We start from the raw sequence: 21,048 nt of genomic DNA, 5'->3' as shown, positions 1-21,048 counted from the left end.
TTTTCATGTATCTATAATTAATTAGTTGGCAGTGGCTATCCATGCTTAATTATAACTCATATTGCAATAATTTAGGATTTTATCCAAAAAAGCTAGTCAGAAGATATTATTTGGATTTTTTGATCTTGTACGAGTATCTAGGATTTATCTATTGTATAGCTGATGTAGGACTAAACACACACTTGCACGGGTGCTCACATACTTTTTCTGTTTGAGCTCTGGCATCTTCATCAAGCTAAGGATCCGAAATCCATTCAAATCCAATTACAAGAACCATAAATTTAATTTAGTCGCATGCTGTAATATCCTCTAGTCTGTATAAGCTATCAGCTGGTTCTGCTGTAATACCATTTATAACAATTTGGGTTCTTATCTAAAAAGGCTAACCAAAATATATTATTTGAGTTTTTGGTCTTGTATAGGTATCCAGCACATGCCTTGACCTATAATTCACATTATTCAAGGTGGTAGCAAACCAAATAGGAGCAAAATTGAAGCAGAGAATATCTGTCTGTGTTTGTTTCCACATCCGAATCTATCAAATATCGATCCAAATTTGAGTATTCTACTATCCATATCTATATCCATACCTGTCACAAAGGAAAACATATATGCACATGGTATGTAGCTACCTCAATCTTTTCACAAATATTCGGTTCTGTTTGCTGTCCTATTGAGTCTTGTACAATATAAACATTTTCTTAACATAATTACCTTTGATATAGTGAAATTTTTAATTTGTTGGTTCATAGATTTTAATTATCTAACTTATATCTGCATTTGTATCCATGTTAATATATGATTTGCATCTATATCCATTTAAAGCAAATAAGGGTATGAATTTTAGCATCCAATTAATATCCAATTAAAAATGGATATAGATATGAATATAATGATGACTGATCCATATTTGATTCAGCCCTGAAACCAAATCACTTTTTTTCCTAACCATGTTCTTCTAAACACAAAGCTTCAAAAAACAATATTAAGATCCATTTATATAATATGATACAATATAATATATACTTATTGCAACAATAGAAGCAGCAAAATAGATGAGATTAACCATGTTATTTCATGGCAGCTTAAATATGAGCTTAGAGATTATTATTTAATAGAGCCAAAATGTACAAAGAGTTTTGCACTGCAAAGAATACAAGTTATTGAAACATTAGAATTATTGATGATTCTAAAATGAAAATGAACTATGGTTTTGGTGGCATTTGCAAGTCACTAATGCTTCCTTCCAACATATTCACTACTCTACTTATTGAAGGTCGATCTGCAGGCTGCATTTGTATGCACCATAACCCAACTATTATCATCTTTTTAGCAATCACTTCAGTCTCATTAGTCACTCCACAAGCTTCTAGGGTATCATAATGATCGAGATGGTCATAAACCCAGTGTGGAAAATAAATTTCACTAGTATTCTCTACTCTTGCATTTATATTTTTACGACCACCGACCATTTCTAGCACCATCATTCCATAACTGTAAACATCAGATTTGCTGGAGACAACTCCAAAATTTCTAGAGAAGACTTCAGGGGCAATGTACCCAACCGTTCCCCTTGCACCGACTACTGAAATGATGCTCTCTTTCGGAGGGCATAGTTTTGCCAACCCAAAATCAGAAATCTTGGGACAAAAATCTTGGTCTAGTAGGATGTTGTGGGGCTTGATATCAAAATGTACTATGCGAGTGCTGCACCCACGATGCAAGTACTCTAGTCCTCGAGCAATACCAATTGCAATCTCATATAATTTTTCCCAACCAAGTTTAATCTTTGCATCTGGTATCTCCGTGTATATAAATTTCTCGAGTGATCCATTTGGCATAAATTCATAGACAAGAGCTCTCTTCGACCCCTTTAAACAGAATCCTAGTAGACAAACAATGTTTACATGGAAAGTTCTGCCAATGCTAACAACCTCATTGATAAATTCCTCGCCATTACCTTTGGACTCATTTAAGACTTTCACAGCTACCAGACGGCCATCACAGAGATTACCCTTGAACACATTACCATAACCACCTTGCCCTAACTTGTGACTAAAGGATTTGGTCATCCTCTTAATTTCTGAATACTTGTACCTTTTTGGCACCAAAGATCCATATTTATGTAGCAATTCTTCAACATTTTGCACATTCTTTGAGTGAGACTTTCTGTAACGAAGAAAATAGACTAAAAGCAAAAAGAACCCCAGAGATAATCCTGCTGCGGCAGTAATGGCACCTGCGAAGGAGAAAATGCATAACTGCCATTTGAATGTTCCATGGAAGTATTTCATACATTACTTCAAAACTCTAGCATTAATCTCATAATTTGCATATAAACACAAGCAACATTAAACATATCATTTCACATCTATAAAATTATATGAGCACTCAAGGCTATAATCTTGAGAAAAAAGGCATCCAATGATTGAGATTTTGATATTAAGATTTTCCATCACGTGCTTGCTTTTAAAGTGATTAACTAATTATCACTACTTAACATTTGATTTTTCACCCCCTTTGTCCACTATTTCCCCTTTGGTATACCTCTCATACTTATGAATGCTATAACTTTTGACCACTTGGCAAATTGCCAATAATTTCGAGCAAAGTATGGCTATAGTTTTCTAGATGTGCTTAAGCTGCAACTCTTTTTAAACTATACAATTTAATCTGAAGAAGTCCTTATCATTTCCAATACGACGACCCATAACTCTTTTCTTGGATTTGCTATCACTTATTTCTTGGCCATAAATTATGTAGCACGGCCATAAGGAAAAAGCTCCTAGGGGTTTAACATGATGTCAGGATGCTTGGGCTCCGTCAAAGTTGAGTTACGCCATTGAAATCTTGATGCAATTATTGTAATGAATAAGGTGGCAAACCTAGGAAATATGGAATAAGGTTCAATGAGGGGATTAAAGGAATTTAAAGTGCCTAGAGTTACTGTCTTGCAGTCCTATAATTAGGAGTCGAGTTCAGTTTACTAGTGAACTGGCAAGGTTGACTTAACTGAAAGAAATAAAGATGACTAAGTTAGGTTTTCGAAACTTAGAGTTAGGCTGCAAGGGAGACATAGGGAACTTATAATTTATCGACATAAGGCTATTATAATCAATTGACACAGCCATAGAGCACTCATAATTTATAGAGTCATGGAACTAGGCAAGATGGCATGGCCCTAGAATGAGGGGAGGGTGAATTATTGCTAGGCTATCCAAAAAGTATTAGACAGATAATTTTCCAACCGGTACTTTGGATAATGCTTGATTTACTTCATTGAGTATCATGAATAAACAAACCAGAAAAAATATTGTTTAATGGAACGGAAGAAGACGAAAGCCTTAAAATGGTAGGTTTAGGAGAGGTATGTTGGTTACCTATCATGATTCCCGTCTTCCTCGGATCGTGACTTCCTGCAGCATCAGAAAACAATTACCTCCACTGTCAGAACTCAACCCTCTTGATTAAGAAAAATATATAATTACATCGTCTGTTATTCTATAAATATTCTGTCAAAACAACCATTTTTCATGAACAGAGACATGCATTTAGAATTGTGCTTTTAGAGAAAACTGAAAAGAAGGAATGAGAAACCGAACAATATTGCTAGAATTAGCAGGGACACTAATACAAAGAAGTGAAGTCCCTAGATCTTTCAATGATATCTACTAGAGGCATGATGTTGGTGTCTACTAGCTCCTCTTCCATTATCATTGCATTGTCTTTTACATTTAGAAGTGGAATTTCTATTTTAAGTAAAATGATGTATGAGTGGAATTTGTTGCAGCCGGCGCCCTACTCCTATAACTGCCACTAACAGTTCAGCAACTAAAGCATTCCAGGTGGATCGCCCATTACACGAGAAACCAATGGGGGCTGAAGGTTGAACAGTGAGCAGGAAGATCATGCTTTGGTCAATTCTCTATATAGTATGTAATATCTAAATAAGAGATTTCAATCGTTGAAAAGAGTAGAACCATTAATCTCATGAAAGGTATTTCTGATAATAATCATTATCTTTCTGGTCGCAGTTGATGGGTGGAGACTTGTAAGTAGGGAAAGTTGGCTACAATTAGCGCGAGAGGCTCTCAAATTGTATAGGAGAATTAAAATTATCTTGCAGAGTAAAAGAAATTAAGGTCATGAATGATGAATGGCTTTTTTCAGGGAATGAGATGCTTTTCAGAAGGTACAAGCAAACTAGCCCAATTAAATCGTTTGGAGGTGTCAACTTGATACACTTTATGCAACGAAACTTATGCAGCTGTTTTGTTTTTGAAGAAAGGTTAATTAACCGATGTCACAGATTAGATCTCCACAGCACACCATGTTGCAGGACAAGAATGAATGTTGGATAGAGGAAGTAGGGAGGAAGAAAAAGAAATCTTCTGCAGACACGATATCGTCCAGACACTCTCATTATCATTATTCTTTTGAAAAGCATGCACACTCCGCACAGAAACACTAAAGAAGAACTAAGTATGACCAAGAGGACCAAGCCATGAAGATTAAGTGTTTGACGGGGAATGCATGCTATGCTTATAAGATTGAAGATACCAGAAGCAGAGAGGATTTTTAGTCATTATCAAGGGCATGGTTCCTAGGCTTGAAAACTGTCATGAAACATATAAAGGTATCAATTGATCAACCGAAACCAATCAGCATCCTAGGAAATACTCCGAGATCAATAAATTAACTCATCTTTCCATCAATCTCTGTGAAATTCTTACAGCTGAACCGAACAGAAAGTAGTCTAAAAAATGATCAGGGGGATTGATCAGGGAAGATACACATAAAATAGGCTTCTTGTCATTATCCCAAGTGGGATTGATCAGGGAAGATGCACATAAAATAGGCTTCTCGTCATTATATTTTTAGATGCCTAGGAGGAACCAGTCATAAATCGACCACATGCATCAACTTTATAAACTAAACCATGCCATGTAACTGCTACATCTTATGCTTCAAAATGTTCAAATTCACATGTAAAGATATTATCAGCAGAGGATAAATAAAAAACCTGAGTGAGGACCAAGGAACTATAAAGTAACATCTATCTTGACATAATCCCTACACGAAATCCTTTAGGGAAGGTGAGGACTCACTGCAACTTCTCAGATGGGTTCTATCACGGCAGATACACATGAAACTCCTCGTGTTGTTATCGTATCCACATTGGCCACCGCTTGTGATGCACTCTGCGCAATCCTCTGCGGTCCAGTCCAACAAGAAACCATCAAGGTTGATAAAAATTAATTTTAAGCTTAAAGATTCAGATTAGACTTGATTTATTTATCATTATTTTAATCTTGATTCAAGTTTAAATTCAAACCAAGCCAAACCATCGTTACAGATTGATTACAGAGAGAGAGAGAGAGAGAGAGAGAGAGATGCATTTACAGATTGATTATTGACAGCACAAATATCAACATGGACATGAATAAAATTGTTAAACTTTATGAATCATCGGATCAAAAATATCACAATATGAAAGATGATTCAAGTTCAAGATACTAATTTTGTCACTTACTTTATTTCGAAGTTCATAAAAGCTACATAAGACCAAATAAGATTGCAGATATAATTGGATATTTTAGTAGACTAATACAGATCAGATGATTGCCTATTTATATTAGCATCTATTTTTTGTAAACCAAAGTGTATATATAGATTTGTTATTATAATCAAATATTAAAATTTATACCCATGTCTGGTTGGACCCAAACATGAAAATGGTTTTGGACAAATATTATCCCGTCCACTTTTACGATTTTACCCTAGTAATAAAGATGCGACTTGAATCAGAAAGACCATCTATTATACTACTTGGCCATTAATCAATTACCTATATTTTAATCTTTTACTTATCAGATTTCTGACCTTCAAATCCATTTGAGCCTCTGGCTCTGATTCTTTGAACATAACTTTTTGCCCACCGAATTAATATATTTGGTATTAGGATTAAATAAGATGTAAACCAATGGATTTGAGGAGGGAGAGAGAGAGAGAGAGAAGCCTCTAAAGGCATACCTGATCTATTTCCTGAAAGACATGACCCAAGAGCCGAACCATTAGGACAGTGGCTGTTCTTCACGGTGGCACTGTAGTTGTTCTGCTCATCGTAGTACCTGTTCCACACCATAATCCCGCCATACTTCGCCGTGCTCTTGATCGCCGGAAGCACCTGAGAAGTGAGCGCGCTCGGGGGGATGTACCCACTGCCGGCAACAGCAGTCGACGCCGGCACCCCCAAGAAGAAGTTGGTCGCCGTCACGCTCGAAGTCCAAGTTTTCCACGCACTGGTCAACTTGCTGATGTCCCCCGACGTGTACTCGCACGGAGGGTTGTTGTAGAACTGGATCCAGACGTAGTCGAAAAGCCCGGTCTTCAGCGCCGTGTTAACGTGCGCGTCGGGGTAGGGGCACTGCGGGGCCGCCGAGAGGTAGACCTTCTTCTTCCGGCTGCTGAACTGCGACAGAGCCTTCGCGAGGTCGTCGAAGTAATCGCCGTTGGTTGCCTCGTTGTCGAAGTCGATGCCGTCGAGGACGGCGGCGCCGAGGGGGCGAGAGGAGGAGCTGCCGCCGAGGTAGTTGTTCCAGAGGTAGTTGGCGACGCTCTGGGCGTCCGCGGCGGAGGTGAGGGAGTAGCTGCCGGAGGAGCCGCCGAGGGAGAGGAGGACCTTGACGCCCCGGGACTGGCAGGACTGGATGTCGGAGGAGATGGTTTCGCAGGTGCCGTCGGAGGGGCTGCAGTGGCCGGCGAGGTTGAGGACGGGGGTCTGTCCGTTGCCGAAGGTGGTGAGGAAGGCGATGTTGACGTAGGAGTAGAGGCCGGTGGCGCAGGCGGATGCGAGGGTGCCCTCGTTGCCGTTCTGGCCCCAGTAGACGGCGATGCTGCCTGCGTGGGAGCCGCCCACAAGGGCGAGGAGAAGGAGGAGGGGGAAGAGGAGCTTGGAGGCCATGGTGAATGGAAGAGGAGTGGAAAGCTAATGGGGCTTCTCTCCTGCAAACTGGGTTGAAGGGAATGGATGGGAGGTCTTGCTTCTTATATGGAAGAGAAGAAGAGGAAGAGGAAGAAGAGTTGGAGAAGTGAAGAAGTTGAAGGTGGAGGGGTTCGTTGACTGGGGTGATGATGTGACACGTTCCCCCCTCGCCATTTCTAATTGTGGACCAGTCGCCGTTTGACTAAGCCTGTAAGCCAACGAAACGGACTGAACAGACATAAAAATAATAAAAAAAAATGGGTTTTTTTGCATAGATACCCTTCTAAATGTTAGATTTTGTGTGAATACCCTTCCAAAATTGATATTTGCATGTATACCCTCGTAAAACTCTGTTATTGTACAAATATCCTAATGTAACGGTTGTTCTAACGGTGTTTAAAAAAATTGTATTTATATTAATTAAAATAAAAATAAAATTCGAAATGACATTATTACCCTTAACTCTTCTACCTCCACACCCCCGCGCCTGGGTTCCCCGCGCCACCCCCCCCGGCCCGGCTTCACCACCCCCCCCCGGCGCCCGGCTTACCCACCACCGGCGCCCCCCCCCCCCCCGGCGGCTTCCCCACCCCCCGCAGGCTTCCCCCCCGGCGCCCCCCCTCCCGGCGGCTTCCCCCCCCCCCCCCCCCCCCCGGCGGCTTCCCCACGGGGCTTCCCCCCCTCCCGGCGGCTTCCCCACCCCCCCGCGGGCTTCCCTCCCGGCGGCCGGCTTCCCCAACCCTCGCCCCCACCCCCCGGCGCCCGCCCGCCCCCCACGAATCGGGATCCCGATCGCGGGCGTCCGCGAGATCGCGACGTTATCGCGGGCGTTCGCGAGATCGCGACGCTATCGCTGGCGTTCGCCCGCGGGAGACGCGATCGTGAGATCTTGGCTGGTTCGCCCGCAGGCGTTCGCGATGGCGAGATCGCGATCCCGCGGCACATGGCGAGCGAGAGCTGCCCGAGATCACGAGGCGCTCGCTCGGGATCTCCGACCCCCTTCCTCCCTGTTCTGGAACCCAACAAAGAATAAAGAAAAAAAATTTCTGGGTTGTAAATCTTTCCTCTCCAAAGACGCAATCGATCTTTCAAACCTTCAAAAACTCTGCCATCTGTTGATCATAAACAAAGTTGATCATAAACAAAGGTATTTCAATATCATCTTTTCCTCTCTTCTCTTTCGTTGATTTATACTATTTTTCTTCTATTAATTTGAACCAAAAAAAATAATCATTACAAGTGTTGGAACAACAATAATGATTGTTGTAGCTGATTTTATTTCATTCCTATTTTTCGCTGTGAACCTATATTGAAACTCTATTTTTTGGTTTCTAACTGTATACCATATACTTTATTTGGGGGTAAGAAAGACGAACCCATTTTTGATTGATTGTTGAAATATAATATGGTTGTATATTATTCTTTTTTTCTTTTATTTTGTTAGAATACATTTGGTTGATAAACACTCTCTTACAATTTATATCGTGTATATTTATTTATTCAATGTACAGGTTCTTAAATGGAGCAACAACTATTCAAATTGAAGGTAAAATTTGGAGGATATTTTAAGAAGGTTAAGAATTCTACAAGACTTAAGTACTACTTTGGAAGACAAAAGAGCTGGTTAGTTGATGTTGACTGTTATTGCTATAAGGACCTATATGATGATATAGTGCATACCTTCAATTTGAAGCTTGAAGAGACTATAAAGATTTGGTCTGTGATTAGACATTTAATGCCTAAGTCTTACATGATATTAGACACAGATCAAAAATTAATGAGTTTGTTTGAGGAGTATAAGGATTTAAAAGAGTGCTTCATATTTGTCACAAAAGAGACCAATATTATACAACTTTCTCAATCAATACTAGGCAGCCAAGATCAAATTGAAACATGTAGAAGCACTGCAACTGCAATAGAAGAGATTCGAGAGGATGAAGTAAGAGAAAACCAAAGGTACAATGAAAATGAGCATCTAGCTACAATAGGCATTGATACTTTAGCTACTGCTATTGAAAATAATGACTTTGTTGGGGTAAATGATGAAACTTTATCTCAAGAGGAGCAGGAAACAGATACTGAAATTTATGGTTCTGAGAGTAGCTATCACAGTATTTATAATAGCGATTCTGATGATGATGATGAAAATATCATAGAGTATGAGGGAGAGACATATGAGATGGACATTGTGGATCCTAACATGGCCGTAGGGACAAAATATACAAGTCGAGAACAGTTCAAGGTGGCACTGAGTCAGTATGCTATATTGAATGAATTTGCCGTAAGAGTTCTCAAAAGTGAGCCTGGTAGAATGACAGTGAGTTGCAAAGATGAAGCTTGTAATTGGAGACTTCATGCTTCACTATTATGTGATGGTCATACATTTCAGGTATTATGGTTGAAATATGTTAGCTTTTAATTACAGGGCTTATGAAAAATATTGCATATATTAATATATTATTTTGTTTGTATGTGCAGGTCAAAAAATTGAAGGAACCTCATACGTGCTCATCTATAAACAAATGTGGCAACAAGATGGCCACACAATTTTGGATATATGATAGGATCATTGGTTGGCTACGAAAAGAGGGTGACCTGTCGCCTATTGAGTTAAAAAGGAGATTGTTGCAATTCTATCATCTTGAGCTTCCATACCACAGAGTTTGGAGAGGAAAGGAGCTTGCCATGTCTATGATTCATGGTAATTGGGCAGATTCTTTTGAGAGAATGGAGGATTTCAAGGAGGAGCTTTTGAGAAGAAACCCAGGTAGTGTAGTAAAGCTAAAGTTAGATGTGGTTGATGACAAGCATTACTTCCACCGCTTCTTTATTTGTCTGCAAGCTTGCAGTACGGGCTTTTTAGCTGGTTGTAGGCCTTTCATAGGCCTAGATGGTTGCCACTTAAAGGGAAAGTTCAGGGGTGTGATGATGGCTGCTACATCACTTGATGGAAATAATGGTTTGTTTCCAGTTGCTTTTGGTATTGCAGAATCTGAAAATAGTGATAGCTGGACTTGGTTTTTGGAGGCACTTAAAGAATCAATTCAAACTCCAGAAGGTCTGGTACTTGTATCAGATCGACAAAAGGGACTCGAAGAAGCAGTGCAACATATATACCCTCAAGCAGAGCATAGAAAATGCATGAGACACTTGTACAAAAACTTTCAAACAAAGTTTCCAGGAGACTGGCTTAAAATTAAGGTATGGGGAGCTGCAAGGGCATATACAAAAGTCCAACATGACGATATCATCAATCAAATTAAGGAGGCTAGCTTGGAGGCATTCAAGTATCTTAATGCTGAAAATATTGGCTTATGGAGTAGATCTCAGTTTGGCATCACAGCTAAGTGCTCCTATATAACAAACAACCTTTCGGAGTCATTCAATGCTTGGATTTCTGAGGCTAGACATAGGCCAGTTCTTGATTTATTAGATGTCGTAAGACAAAAAATTATGGTGAAAATGGAAGCAAGAAGGAGAATGGCTGCCCGTTGGAAAGGAAATTTAGTTCCTGTGGTAATGAAGTATGTAAGAGACATTAGCCTTAAGCTAGGTGATTATAATGTTTATAGAACCAGTGATTATAGAGCAGAAGTAATTGAGACTAATGGAAGACATGAAGTAATTCTAAATGAACAAAGGTGCTCTTGTCGTCTGTGGGAGGTGTCGGGCATTCCTTGTGTGCATGCTGCAGCTTTTATTTGTAGTATGAGAGGTGCAAATTTGGAAAATTATGTCTCGGAGTACTTCACTGTTGCCAAGTATAAGACTGCCTATGCATTAGAAATTGGACCATTACCTGACAAGGTCCAATGGATAAAAGTTGATATTGGATATAAGGTATTGCCTCCTAAGCTCAGTCTAAGACCTCCAGGAAGGCCTAAAAAGAAGAGAATTAGGGGTACAGATGAGAATACATCGAAGAAGATGCACAAATGTAAGCGTTGCGGTGATCTTGGGCATCATGCAAAAACTTGCAAAAATTCAGTAGTGGAGGAATCTCAAGCTTCAATGTCCTCTTCTTCTGCACCGAAGAGGCTTGGGAGGTAACATATAGCACTACTCTAACTTAATGATGTTTGTGTTTTATCACTTGGTTATCATTAAAATATTGCAGGCCTAAGGGAAATGGTTCAAGAGGAAGAGTGTCATGTTCAGGAGGCACATATGCAGTGTTCGTAGCACCAAGAGGAAAAAAAAATAAAGGACGACCCCGCAAGCAAACTAAGAGAATGGAAACTTTAGTTAGAGAAGATAATGCCTACCCACAATCTTGATTGGTACATGTTGGATATACCTATCCTAACGTTTGCACCTTATTTGCTTTCAAGTTATTTGGATCACTTTTAGCATTATTACTAAATATAATTTATTTGTTGATATAGAGTTAATTCTCATACTTATTCTTTTTCATTTTTTTGCTAATTGCAGATTTGATCGCATGTTTTGCTGGAGCAGTGAAGATTATGTTGGATATAGATTTGTTTTTTTTTCTCTAGTACAAGTAGGTTGGTAGAATTAATGCTATTATTTCTACTCCTACCTATTCATCTTGGTTGGTGTTTAATGCAAATCTTGGTACAAGAATATCTCTTCTTTACTACAAACATGGTGACTGTTTTGTTTTGTTTTTTTTTTTAAATTTGAAGAACTATTGGTGCTTTTGGTTGATGTATAACTATAGGATAAGGTGGTTTTCTTCTGCATATTTCCAAATTACTGCTCATAGATTACGTATGAGAAGCTGAATGATTGAGGAGGTGATCGCAGAGGGGAAATATATATATATATATATATATGTGTGTGTGTGTGTGTGTGTGTGTGTGTGTGTGTGTGTGTGTGTGTGTGTGTTTTTTTTCGTTTTTTCAGAGATTCTAAAGCCATAGCATGTCGGAATGAATTTTAATCTGATAAGATGGGATTAGGTAAAAGAAGAGAAGTTATCATATATTGTTTTTAAATAAAATATATAGCCCGGCAAAACTAGAGTACATATGTTTCCCAGTATTCCATTAATTACTTATTTTGAGCATTCTTATCATTCTTGGTCCTTGGATGGGGGACTGTGGGATGTACTCTTCAACTATAATACTATATACACCAAATTCGTTTACTTTGAACATCTTGGGATATCTACCTCCATTTGTTACCCGAATTCGTAGATATCAGGCATACCTTTAGCAAATACATACAAAGACACGTGTGTGTGTGTGTGTGTGTATGTGGAGATTGTTTTGTTGTTCCTCAAATGATGACAACCATATTAACGTATCTAAATTCTTTCCATCTACTAGGACCGGGTGCATTTCCTAATAAATACAGAATTATAAAGGCTATCACATTAATTAATGTATCTAAATTCTTTCCATCTACTAGGCTTTTTTTTTGCATATATACCCTTCTAAATATAGGAAATTGTATGAATATCCTTATAAAGTTACTATTTGCTTGTATACCCTTATAAATTTTTTTATTTGCACGCCTACCCATTAAGGGTATTTTAGTCATTTTAATTTGAAACCGTTAATTTTTTAACGGTGTTAGATGGCATGGGTACATATGCAAAAATAAGAATAAAAAAGGATAACATAGCAAAACAAGTATTTTACGAGGGTATACATGCAAATATCAATTTTGGAAGGGTATTCACGCAAAATCTGATATTTAAAAGGATATCCATGCAAAAAACCCAAAAAAAATCAAAGGATTAGGATTTGGAAGAAGGAAAGGTCGATGCCGACAATGCGGGTTACTTTCTTTATATATGCACAGGATCAGGAAACAAGGAGTTTAAAACAAAAATTATATTAACTTAGTATTTCTTTCATGGATTGGTCTATCAATTAGTGAAGATAAGCATGATGCTTAATGAGTAATTTGGTTTATTAGATGATAGTCTTGAGTCAAAGTCTTCCCAATTGTCTTTTTTGCACCGTGACTCTGTACAGGGCCGGCCCGAACCCTAGGCGACCTTCTCTGGGCTAATAGAAGGCCTCCGGGAGACTGACCAAAAGAAAGCAAAGGCCCCATATAAAACGGAACAGGAGCTGGCTACGAGTCTTGACCCTTGATGGAAGGGAGGTGGAGAGTTTTCTGGCCTGCAGAGGGGCACTTTGGGAAGTTGGGGACAGTAGTTTTGTTTTGGGTGGAGACTGGAGGATTTGGTTGGCTTGATACACGTCTGAAGCCACTCTTATCTTTCATCCCTTCTCTTTTTTTTGTTTTGGTCTTGGTTTTCTTTCCCTCACATTACTCCTGATCCAGCTGGGCCATCAGGAAGAAAGATAGGGGGATTGGAGATGGACTTCTTGGAGGGTAGAGAAAGAAAAGGAGGGAGGGGGGGTTGAATGGCTGCTGTGCTGTGATGTTGCAGCGGCTGCTTGGGTACTCACTTGAAGGGGAGATGGTGGGATGGGACTTTTTATTAATTAGATGGAGTGAATTTCCCATAAAGCCCCTACTTTCTCTCATCCTTTTTGGACAAATTCTTTCCTTTACCTTGACCATGAAGCGCCATGGGATAACCTTTTCCTACCGTGCTCTTGCTTCACATGGTAAACAGTACCGCAAAGCATTATCTCAATTATTTAATCAATTTTATGGGCCCTTCCTTAAGCATAATTACTTTTTCGTGCTTTCATTCAAAAATTATATTAAACTGAAATTTTTTTTTATCTGTCTTTGGTGCATAGATGCATTTTTGTTGGAATAATGTACTTGATGACTATCTATTTTTATATTTCTTTTCTAAGTATTTTATGCTTATTAAAAATTTTTATTATTATAAAAAAGGTCTCATTCATTAAATCCGTCTTAGACCTCCAAATGAATTGGGCCGCCCCTGACTCTGTACATGTCACTTTCATTGAATAAGAAAATTTGAACTACATCTAATCTTATGGGAAGATGTTTGTTTGCATCCACTTTTTACAGTTGGCTTGAGTGGAGAGTGAAAATGATCATAAAATCGATGAAAACAGAAGGAATTGGTTTTGAAGAACCGGAGAACATATGACACCATTATCTATTTAAATTGTTTATGCTACATGGATGGGGAAGATACTAAAAGATATCAGAGTAATTACAGAGAATATAGACCAAGAAATTTTTTGAATATTCAATCAGCCCACAATTTTCAACAATTTGTTTGGGAAAAGCAATGATATCCCTAGGAGATAAAGTATAATATGAACAAATTTAAATATGCAAGTGAGTTAGTTTTGGCAACACAATTTTATTCATTGCATTATTTAGTGCAAATGTAAGTTAGGGATCCTATGGTATGAAAAAGTTTAAAAAAAATGATTAGTGGATAGAACTTTCAATTTAGATCTATCATGTAGCATGCAAAAAACATTTATCGTTTCATGTGTTTTTCCATATTTTTAGATCCAAAAGCAATGGTCAAGTATATTAGTACTGCTCTGTATTATAAGAAAGATAAAAATGATAGATTAGTTTCTTTTTACCCTAAGATTCAGAACTCCTATCTCACAAAATTCACATTAACATGTGAAGTACTTCGGGCATATTACTAATACTAGATTTAATCCATGTCATTTCTCTAAGTCAGTGTAACTTCTCATTTATTTCTACTCTTTTCTGTTACGAAGTCTGTTTATTACTGTGACTCCTAGGAATCTCTTCCTGAAAGGGAAAAAAGGATAGTAGATAGCTCTTATTTTTTCAGTTCGAAGGTTTCTGCTATTTTTTGTGGCCAATTCAGGATTTAGATCACATTTCAAATATCTGTTTATTGATTGATGACAGATGGTTCATGAATCAAACATTCAAACGAGAGAAAAATTTAAACATATATATCAAGCTTGATAATGACTGTGTAGCCAGGCATAAACAATTGAAAAGGTTGAAGAACAAAAATAAAGAAGCAAAGAAAAACAAAACAATTTGAAAGTAAATTTTAAAAGCCACGGAATAGGCAGTTGATTACAGTGAAATTCCATTAATAAAACTGACAACCAAATTAAAATACAGATCAAAGGGAAATTAAACTTTTACATCAACATGATATTTAGAAGTAGTTATCTGTTTCTTCCTTGATTCTATGATTTTGTTTGCACATTTCGAATGCCAGTACAATAGATCAACCAATTGATAATATAATATTTATAAACTAATAGTTTCTATTATCTGATAATTTTAGAGAACCAAGTTGGTTTCAGGGTTGGTAACTAAAAATACCTTATATCAACTAGGTATCAGCTAAGTTTAACTTCTGAATAATTAAGTACTACTAGTTATTAATATCGGATTGGGATCTGCCCAAGCTTTCCCTCAAGACAATACTATTAGTTACTTGTTGAATGTACATAAGTATTCTTCTTTATGTCCACAACAGTTTTTCATTTTTTGTTATTGACACCATATATGAAGTGTCTTCTATGCAGCAGAAATGAAAAGCATACAAGAAACCATTTATATCTGTGATAGTTGTTTTTGTGGATTTTAACATTTAGACATCTGATACTTGGACATTGATGTCAGTCAGTTAGCAAGCAGAGTGCTTAATGGCAGAACACATGGACGTCAATCAAAGAAACAGACAAATATCAATAGAAACATTTGAATGGAACAGGAACTAACAAGTGAGAAACAAGGTTATTAAGAAGATATTTGGTCATCAAATGAATCAAGAAACAGTCATGAGTAAAACAATACGGGAAAAGCCAACCAGACTTATCTCATGTGGTTGACATTCCTTCCTTTAATAGAGAGGTCCTAGGTTCTTCATCATATCTCTCTCATATATATACATATATATCTACACACACACACACACACACACATATATATATGGCAAGAGGTCAAGAAAAATAAATCTTCTGTAGACATGATATTGTCTACTCCCTGTCATTATTATTATTCTTTTGAAAAACATGCACGCTCCACACAGAAACATATATAGACACAAACAGTAAAGAAGAACTATGTATGACCAAGAGGACCAAGCCATGAAGATTAAGTGTTTGACGGGGAATGCATGCTATGCTTATAAGATTGAAGATGCCAGAAGCAGAGAGGTTTTAGTCATGATCAAGGGCTTGGTTCCTAGGCTTGAAAACTGTCATGAAACATATAAAGGTATCAATTGATCAACTGAAACCAATCAGCATCCAAGGAAATACTCCGAGATCAATAAACTAACTTCCCATCAATCTCTGTGAAATTCTTACAGCGGAACCGAACAGAAAGTAGTCTAAAAAATGACGACTTCCCAAGTGGGATTGATCAGGGAAGATCCACATAAAATAGGCTTCTTGTCATTATATTTGTAGATGCCTAGGAGGAACCAGTCATAAATTGACCACATGCATCAACCTTATAAACTAAACCATGCCATGTATCTGCTACATCTTATGCTTCAAAATCAAATTCGCATGTAAAGATATTATCAGCAGAGAACAAAGGAACTATAAAGTAACATCTATCTCGCCATAGTCCCTACATGAACTCCGTTAGGTGAGGTGAGGACTCACTGCAACTTCTCAGATGGCGTCTATCAGGGCAGATACACATGAAACTTGCTGTTGGGGGAAAAATGGATCACTCAAAGCACGCGGTCAAATCGTCGGCACTTGATGACAAACGTGGCGACAACAAGCATACTCTCCAAGCGCCCGACCTCAGAACATTCGGTTTTGGCACCGGCGACCCTAGAGCTCACAACCTCGATCTCGGCTGAGTTAAGCCCGATTGACCTCAAAGCCAAGGAAGACCTAGTCAAAGGGAGAAGCAGACCTCCCCACTCCACCGAAAATCAAGTCCTCCTCCTCATCCGAGATCAAATCCTGCGATCTCTGCCTCAACGATTGTCAACATTTAAATGCACACGATCTCAACGGATCACTAGCCAACCCAAAATCTCGGACCGTTTACGGCAACTCATTAATTCGCACGATCACGTCCAATCGCTACAGCAACTCATTAATTCGCACGATCACGTCCAATCGCTACAGCAACTCATTAATTCGCACGATCACGTCCAATCACAGGTAACCCCTACACCCCCTCCTATAAAAAGGGAGGAGAACTCGAGGCAAGGGGATTCTCTCTTTTCCCTTTGCCCTCAGCCATTATTTTTCTCCATTGCTTCTCTCCATTACTTCTCTCCATTAAAACCCCCTCCGACTTAAGTATCGGAGGGCCGACGCCGGAACCCCCGGCCACTGGCTTCTTGCAGGTCCGCCGGTGACAGCTGTCCGCCGCCGCACCACCAGTCGGAGCTGCTCCTCCTCGGTCCGGGGTCAACCTCGAGTCCAATTTCCAGCAACAGTTGGCGCTAGAGGAAGGGCCCAAGTCGTGACCATGAGATTAAGGAGCAGAGGAGCCTCTAATGCCCCTCGGCATCGCGCACCAAGTTCTGGCCACTCAGTCCAGAACCCGCCACCAAGGCCTCCGGCGGATCAAGTTCCTCAGGTCCAGCCAGAGCAATTGAACACGCTAGTACAACAAGTCTAGGCCCTGGCAGCAGCAGTCCGAGGCCTGCAACGCGTGGAGGCCCCTCCTATGCCGCCCTCGCAGGTTCAGGTCCAATCGGCGCTCCTTCCAGATGGACCGGTATTCCAAGGCCGAGATCCCCATGACTTTTCGAGGGTCAACAATGGAGAACGGCACTGTTACCAGGGTTCAACCCGAGTGTCTCCCCAGAGGGAGCCGCTAGGGAAGAACCAGGATAAAAGGCCACAACTTTCGAAGGCCGAATCGACCCCGGGTCAATCAGTACCAGAACAGACCACTATAGCAATCTCCCAAGGCGGAGAACTCGACAAGAAGGTCGAGAAACTCGAGCGGCAGATTGAGGCGCTCCAAGACCAGAAGGCAAGGCGTGAGGGTGACTTTGAGTTCACCACCAAGTCACCTTTCTCCTGCCAAATCGAGGATGGACCGGTCCCACCGAGGTTCAAAATGCCTTAAATAGAGCCCTACAACGGGACCATCGACCTTCTGGACCACTTGGAGAGTTACCGAGCCCTCATGGCACTGCAAGGGTCCTCGGAGGCTGTGCTCTGCAAAGCTTTCTCTGCAACCCTCCGAGGAACGGCTCGACTTTGGTTCTCCGGTCTAAAGCCGAGCACCATGTTTTCCTTCAAACAGCTCGGCAGGCAGTTTGCTACCAACTTTGCCGCCAGCTGACGCCAGCGGCGAACATCGGATTCTTTCCTCGACATCAAGCTAAAGGAAGGAGAGTCCCTCAAAGACTACATCGACCGTTTCACCACCGCAACCTGGGAGGTCCACAAGCTCGATCAGTCGATCGCCATGTCCGCGCTGAAAACAGGAGCTCGGTCCTACAGGTTCCTCTTCTCCATTGAGAAAAATTTTTTCGCTGACTTCATCGAAATGCTGGCCCGAGCTCGGAAATATGCAAAGGCTGAGGAGGCTATCGCCTCCCGGCAGGATGCAGCTGAGCAAGCCTCAAGGGGGCAGAAAAGGCATCGCGAGGAGCGCGGCCGCCCGAGAAGTTGGTCTCCCCGCCAAGAGAAGAACCTGCCTCGTTTGAGGAGTCCGCCTCGTCCGCGGGCGCAACCCCGACCGAGGTCCCCACCTTGGCCGAGATCCCTGCCTAGACCAAAGATGCTCCTGGGAAGGTATGGAAAATATACTCCCCTCAATGCAACCCGGGCAGAGATTCTCGTGAAAATAGAAGGCCGAGACTATTTCCGACCTCCACCCCCGATGCGGGAGTCGGAAACTCAGCAGCGCTCTAGGAAGTATTGCCGCATCCATCGAGACCACGGCCACGACACAGAGGAGTGCTTCCGACTCCGAGACGAGATTGAAGTACTCATCCTCTCTGGGGTACTCAACCGGTTTGTGCAGAACCGGCAGGATGAAAGAAGGCCAGCGGAGAATGCTGCACCGCCTGAAGGTCAAAACGACAACAGGCCTATCGCTGGTACCATCAACACCATAGGGAGAGGCCCGATCGAAGGGAGCTCAGCTGAAGAACTGACCGAGAGGAAGTCCCTCCGAAGCGTCAACGCACCTCTGAAGCCATCTCGTTCTCGAACAAAGACTTAAAAGAAGTTGAAACTCCTCATGATGACATTGTGGTCATCTCCATGGTCGTGAATAAAATTGATGTAAAACGTATTTTGGTTGATAATGGAAGCTCGGCAAACGTTTTATATTACGATGCTTTCCAAAGAATGGGAATGATAGAGGGCCAGCTCCGAAGAATGAATGCTCCGCTGATCAGATTCACCGGAGATTCAGTCTCGGTTGAAGGCGTGATCAACTTACCTATCACAGCCGGGCTCGCTCCTCGAGAGAGCATTGTGAGGACAGACTTCTTTGTGGTCCATCTGCTTTCGGTCTACAACGCCATTCTTGGCCGATCAGGACTCAATGCCCTCCGAGCCATAGTCTCGACATACCATCTGCTCGCGCAGTTTTCTACCGAACGAGGAGTCGGCGAAGTTCGAGGGGATCAGTTGACAGGCAAGCAATGCTATATGACGACCCTCAAAGCAAAGCAACCAATCAAAACACCAAGCCGAGCAGAACAATCGACCGACGCATCAGCCCAAGTCTCGGACCAGACACTGCCCATCGAAATCCTAGAGGTACGAGACGAGCCCAGGAGGGAACGGGCAGAACCTGGCGAGCTCCTCATTCAAATCCCCTTGAGAAAAGATTGTCTAGGGCAGACCGTACAGATCAGCTCTGGCCTGAGCCCTCACGAGCAGGATCGCTTGATCGAGTTTCTCCAGTCCAACATGGACGTCTTCGCCTGGTCGCCCACTGATATGCCGGAAATAGATCCCGAGATCATGGTCCACCAACTCCAGGTGAAACCAACCTACAAGCTCGTGAGGCAGAAGAAACGGAGCTTCGCACTAGAGTGACAGTGAGCAGCGGCCGAGGAGGTTGACAAGCTCCTCGAGGTCGGCTTCATCCGAGAAGTCTGCTACCCAGATTGGCTCGCCAACTTGGTCCTCGTGAAGAAAGCTAATGGAAAATGGCGCATGTGCGTGGACTACACCGACCTGAATAAAGCCTGTCCAAAGGACAGCTTCTCCTTCTTTAGGATCGACCAGCTCGTCGATTCCACGTCGGGACATCAGTTGCTGACCTTCATGGACGCCTTCTCAGGATACAATTAGATCCGAATGGCGCCCGAGGATGAGGAGAAGGCGGCCTTCATCACCGACAAGGGCCTCTACTGCTACAAAGCAATGCCGTTTGGGTTGAAAAATGCTGGAGCAACATATCAAAGGTTGGTTAGCAAAATCTTTAAAGACCAGATAGGCCGAAACATGGAGATTTACATGGACGATATGCTGGTGAAAAGCCAGACGGCAGAGCTTCACATTGCTGACCTCAATGAAGCATTCTCCATTCTTAGGAAGTACCAGATGAAGCTCAACTCCACCAAATGCGCCTTTGGGGTTACCTCGGGCAAGTTCCTCGATTTTGTGGTAACCCAACGCGGGATCGAAGTGAACCCCGAGAAGATCCGAGCACTGCAGGAAATGGTACCATCAAAGATAGTCAAGGAGGTACAATGGCTCACCGGACGAGTAGCCGCCCTAGGGAGGTTTGTCTCGAAGTCGGCGGAACGATGTCTTCCCTTCTTCAAAGTCCTCAAGCGGCCGAAAGACTTCGTGTAGACCGAAGAATGCCAACAAGCCTTTGAAGAGCTCAGACGCCTTCTCCCCTCCCCTCCGTTGCTCACAAAACCCCAACAGGATGAGCTCCTTTATCTGTACCTGGCTGTCTCTCCAGTAGTGGTCAGCTCGGTCCTGGTTCGAGAAGAAGATAAATATCAAAGGCCGATATACTATACCAGCTGGGTTCTACAGGACGCAGAGACCCCATACTCCAAGCTAAGGAAGACGGTCTATCCGCTACTCATCTCAGCCCGAAGGCTTCGACCCTACTTTCAGGTTCATACAGTGGCCATATGGACTGACCAACCTATAAAGCAAGTTCTACAACGGTCAGATCACGTGGGGAGAATCGTAAAGTGGGCAGTCGAGCTCGGAGAATTCGACCTCGAGTACCGCCCGAGGTCGGTAATGAAGGCGCAAGTGCTCGCT

At 41.5% G+C, this 21,048-nt stretch overlaps 2 protein-coding genes across 2 annotated transcripts; one reads left to right on the top strand and one right to left on the bottom strand.

Annotated features, from left to right (window-relative positions):
* Window positions 1-1,065: 1,065 nt before the first annotated feature.
* Window positions 1,066-7,038, bottom strand: LOC103696149 (LEAF RUST 10 DISEASE-RESISTANCE LOCUS RECEPTOR-LIKE PROTEIN KINASE-like 2.1). The gene is made up of 4 exons (XM_026800790.2): window positions 6,034-7,038; window positions 5,109-5,213; window positions 3,381-3,416; window positions 1,066-2,239 (listed from the first exon to the last, which is right to left on the bottom strand). Exons 1-4 carry the CDS (start codon window positions 6,962-6,964, stop codon window positions 1,206-1,208), a joined length of 2,106 nt encoding a protein of 701 aa, XP_026656591.2. The 5' UTR covers window positions 6,965-7,038; the 3' UTR covers window positions 1,066-1,205.
* A 1,466-nt stretch (window positions 7,039-8,504) lies between these two features.
* LOC120110655 lies at window positions 8,505-11,167 on the top strand. Its single transcript, XM_039126235.1, has 3 exons — window positions 8,505-9,374; window positions 9,464-10,922; window positions 11,103-11,167. The coding sequence occupies exons 1-3, from the start codon at window positions 8,505-8,507 to the stop codon at window positions 11,165-11,167; spliced, it is 2,394 nt and encodes a 797-aa protein (XP_038982163.1).
* The last annotated feature ends 9,881 nt before the right edge of the window (window positions 11,168-21,048 follow it).

Source organism: Phoenix dactylifera, chromosome 4 (genome assembly GCF_009389715.1).
Source record: "Phoenix dactylifera cultivar Barhee BC4 chromosome 4, palm_55x_up_171113_PBpolish2nd_filt_p, whole genome shotgun sequence".
NCBI classification, from domain to species: domain Eukaryota; kingdom Viridiplantae; phylum Streptophyta; class Magnoliopsida; order Arecales; family Arecaceae; genus Phoenix; species Phoenix dactylifera.
Note: the sequence above shows the minus strand (reverse complement) of the source record. Positions and strands in the feature narration are given on the sequence as shown.

Excerpts from the sequence above, each read along its gene's own strand:
- LOC103696149 (XM_026800790.2), bottom strand. The coding sequence starts at position 6,964 with ATGGCCTCCAAGCTCCTCTTCCCCCTCCTCCTTCTCCTCGCCCTTGTG. Across the intron at positions 5,214-6,033 it reads TCTTTCAGGAAATAGATCAG|AGGATTGCGCAGAGTGCATC; the intron begins GTATGCCTTTAG and ends ACTGGACCGCAG. Across the intron at positions 3,417-5,108 it reads AACCCATCTGAGAAGTTGCA|GAAGTCACGATCCGAGGAAG; the intron begins GTGAGTCCTCAC and ends CTGATGCTGCAG.
- LOC120110655 (XM_039126235.1), top strand. The coding sequence starts at position 8,505 with ATGGAGCAACAACTATTCAAATTGAAGGTAAAATTTGGAGGATATTTT. Across the intron at positions 9,375-9,463 it reads GTGATGGTCATACATTTCAG|GTCAAAAAATTGAAGGAACC; the intron begins GTATTATGGTTG and ends TTGTATGTGCAG. Across the intron at positions 10,923-11,102 it reads ATCGAAGAAGATGCACAAAT|GCCTAAGGGAAATGGTTCAA; the intron begins GTAAGCGTTGCG and ends AAAATATTGCAG.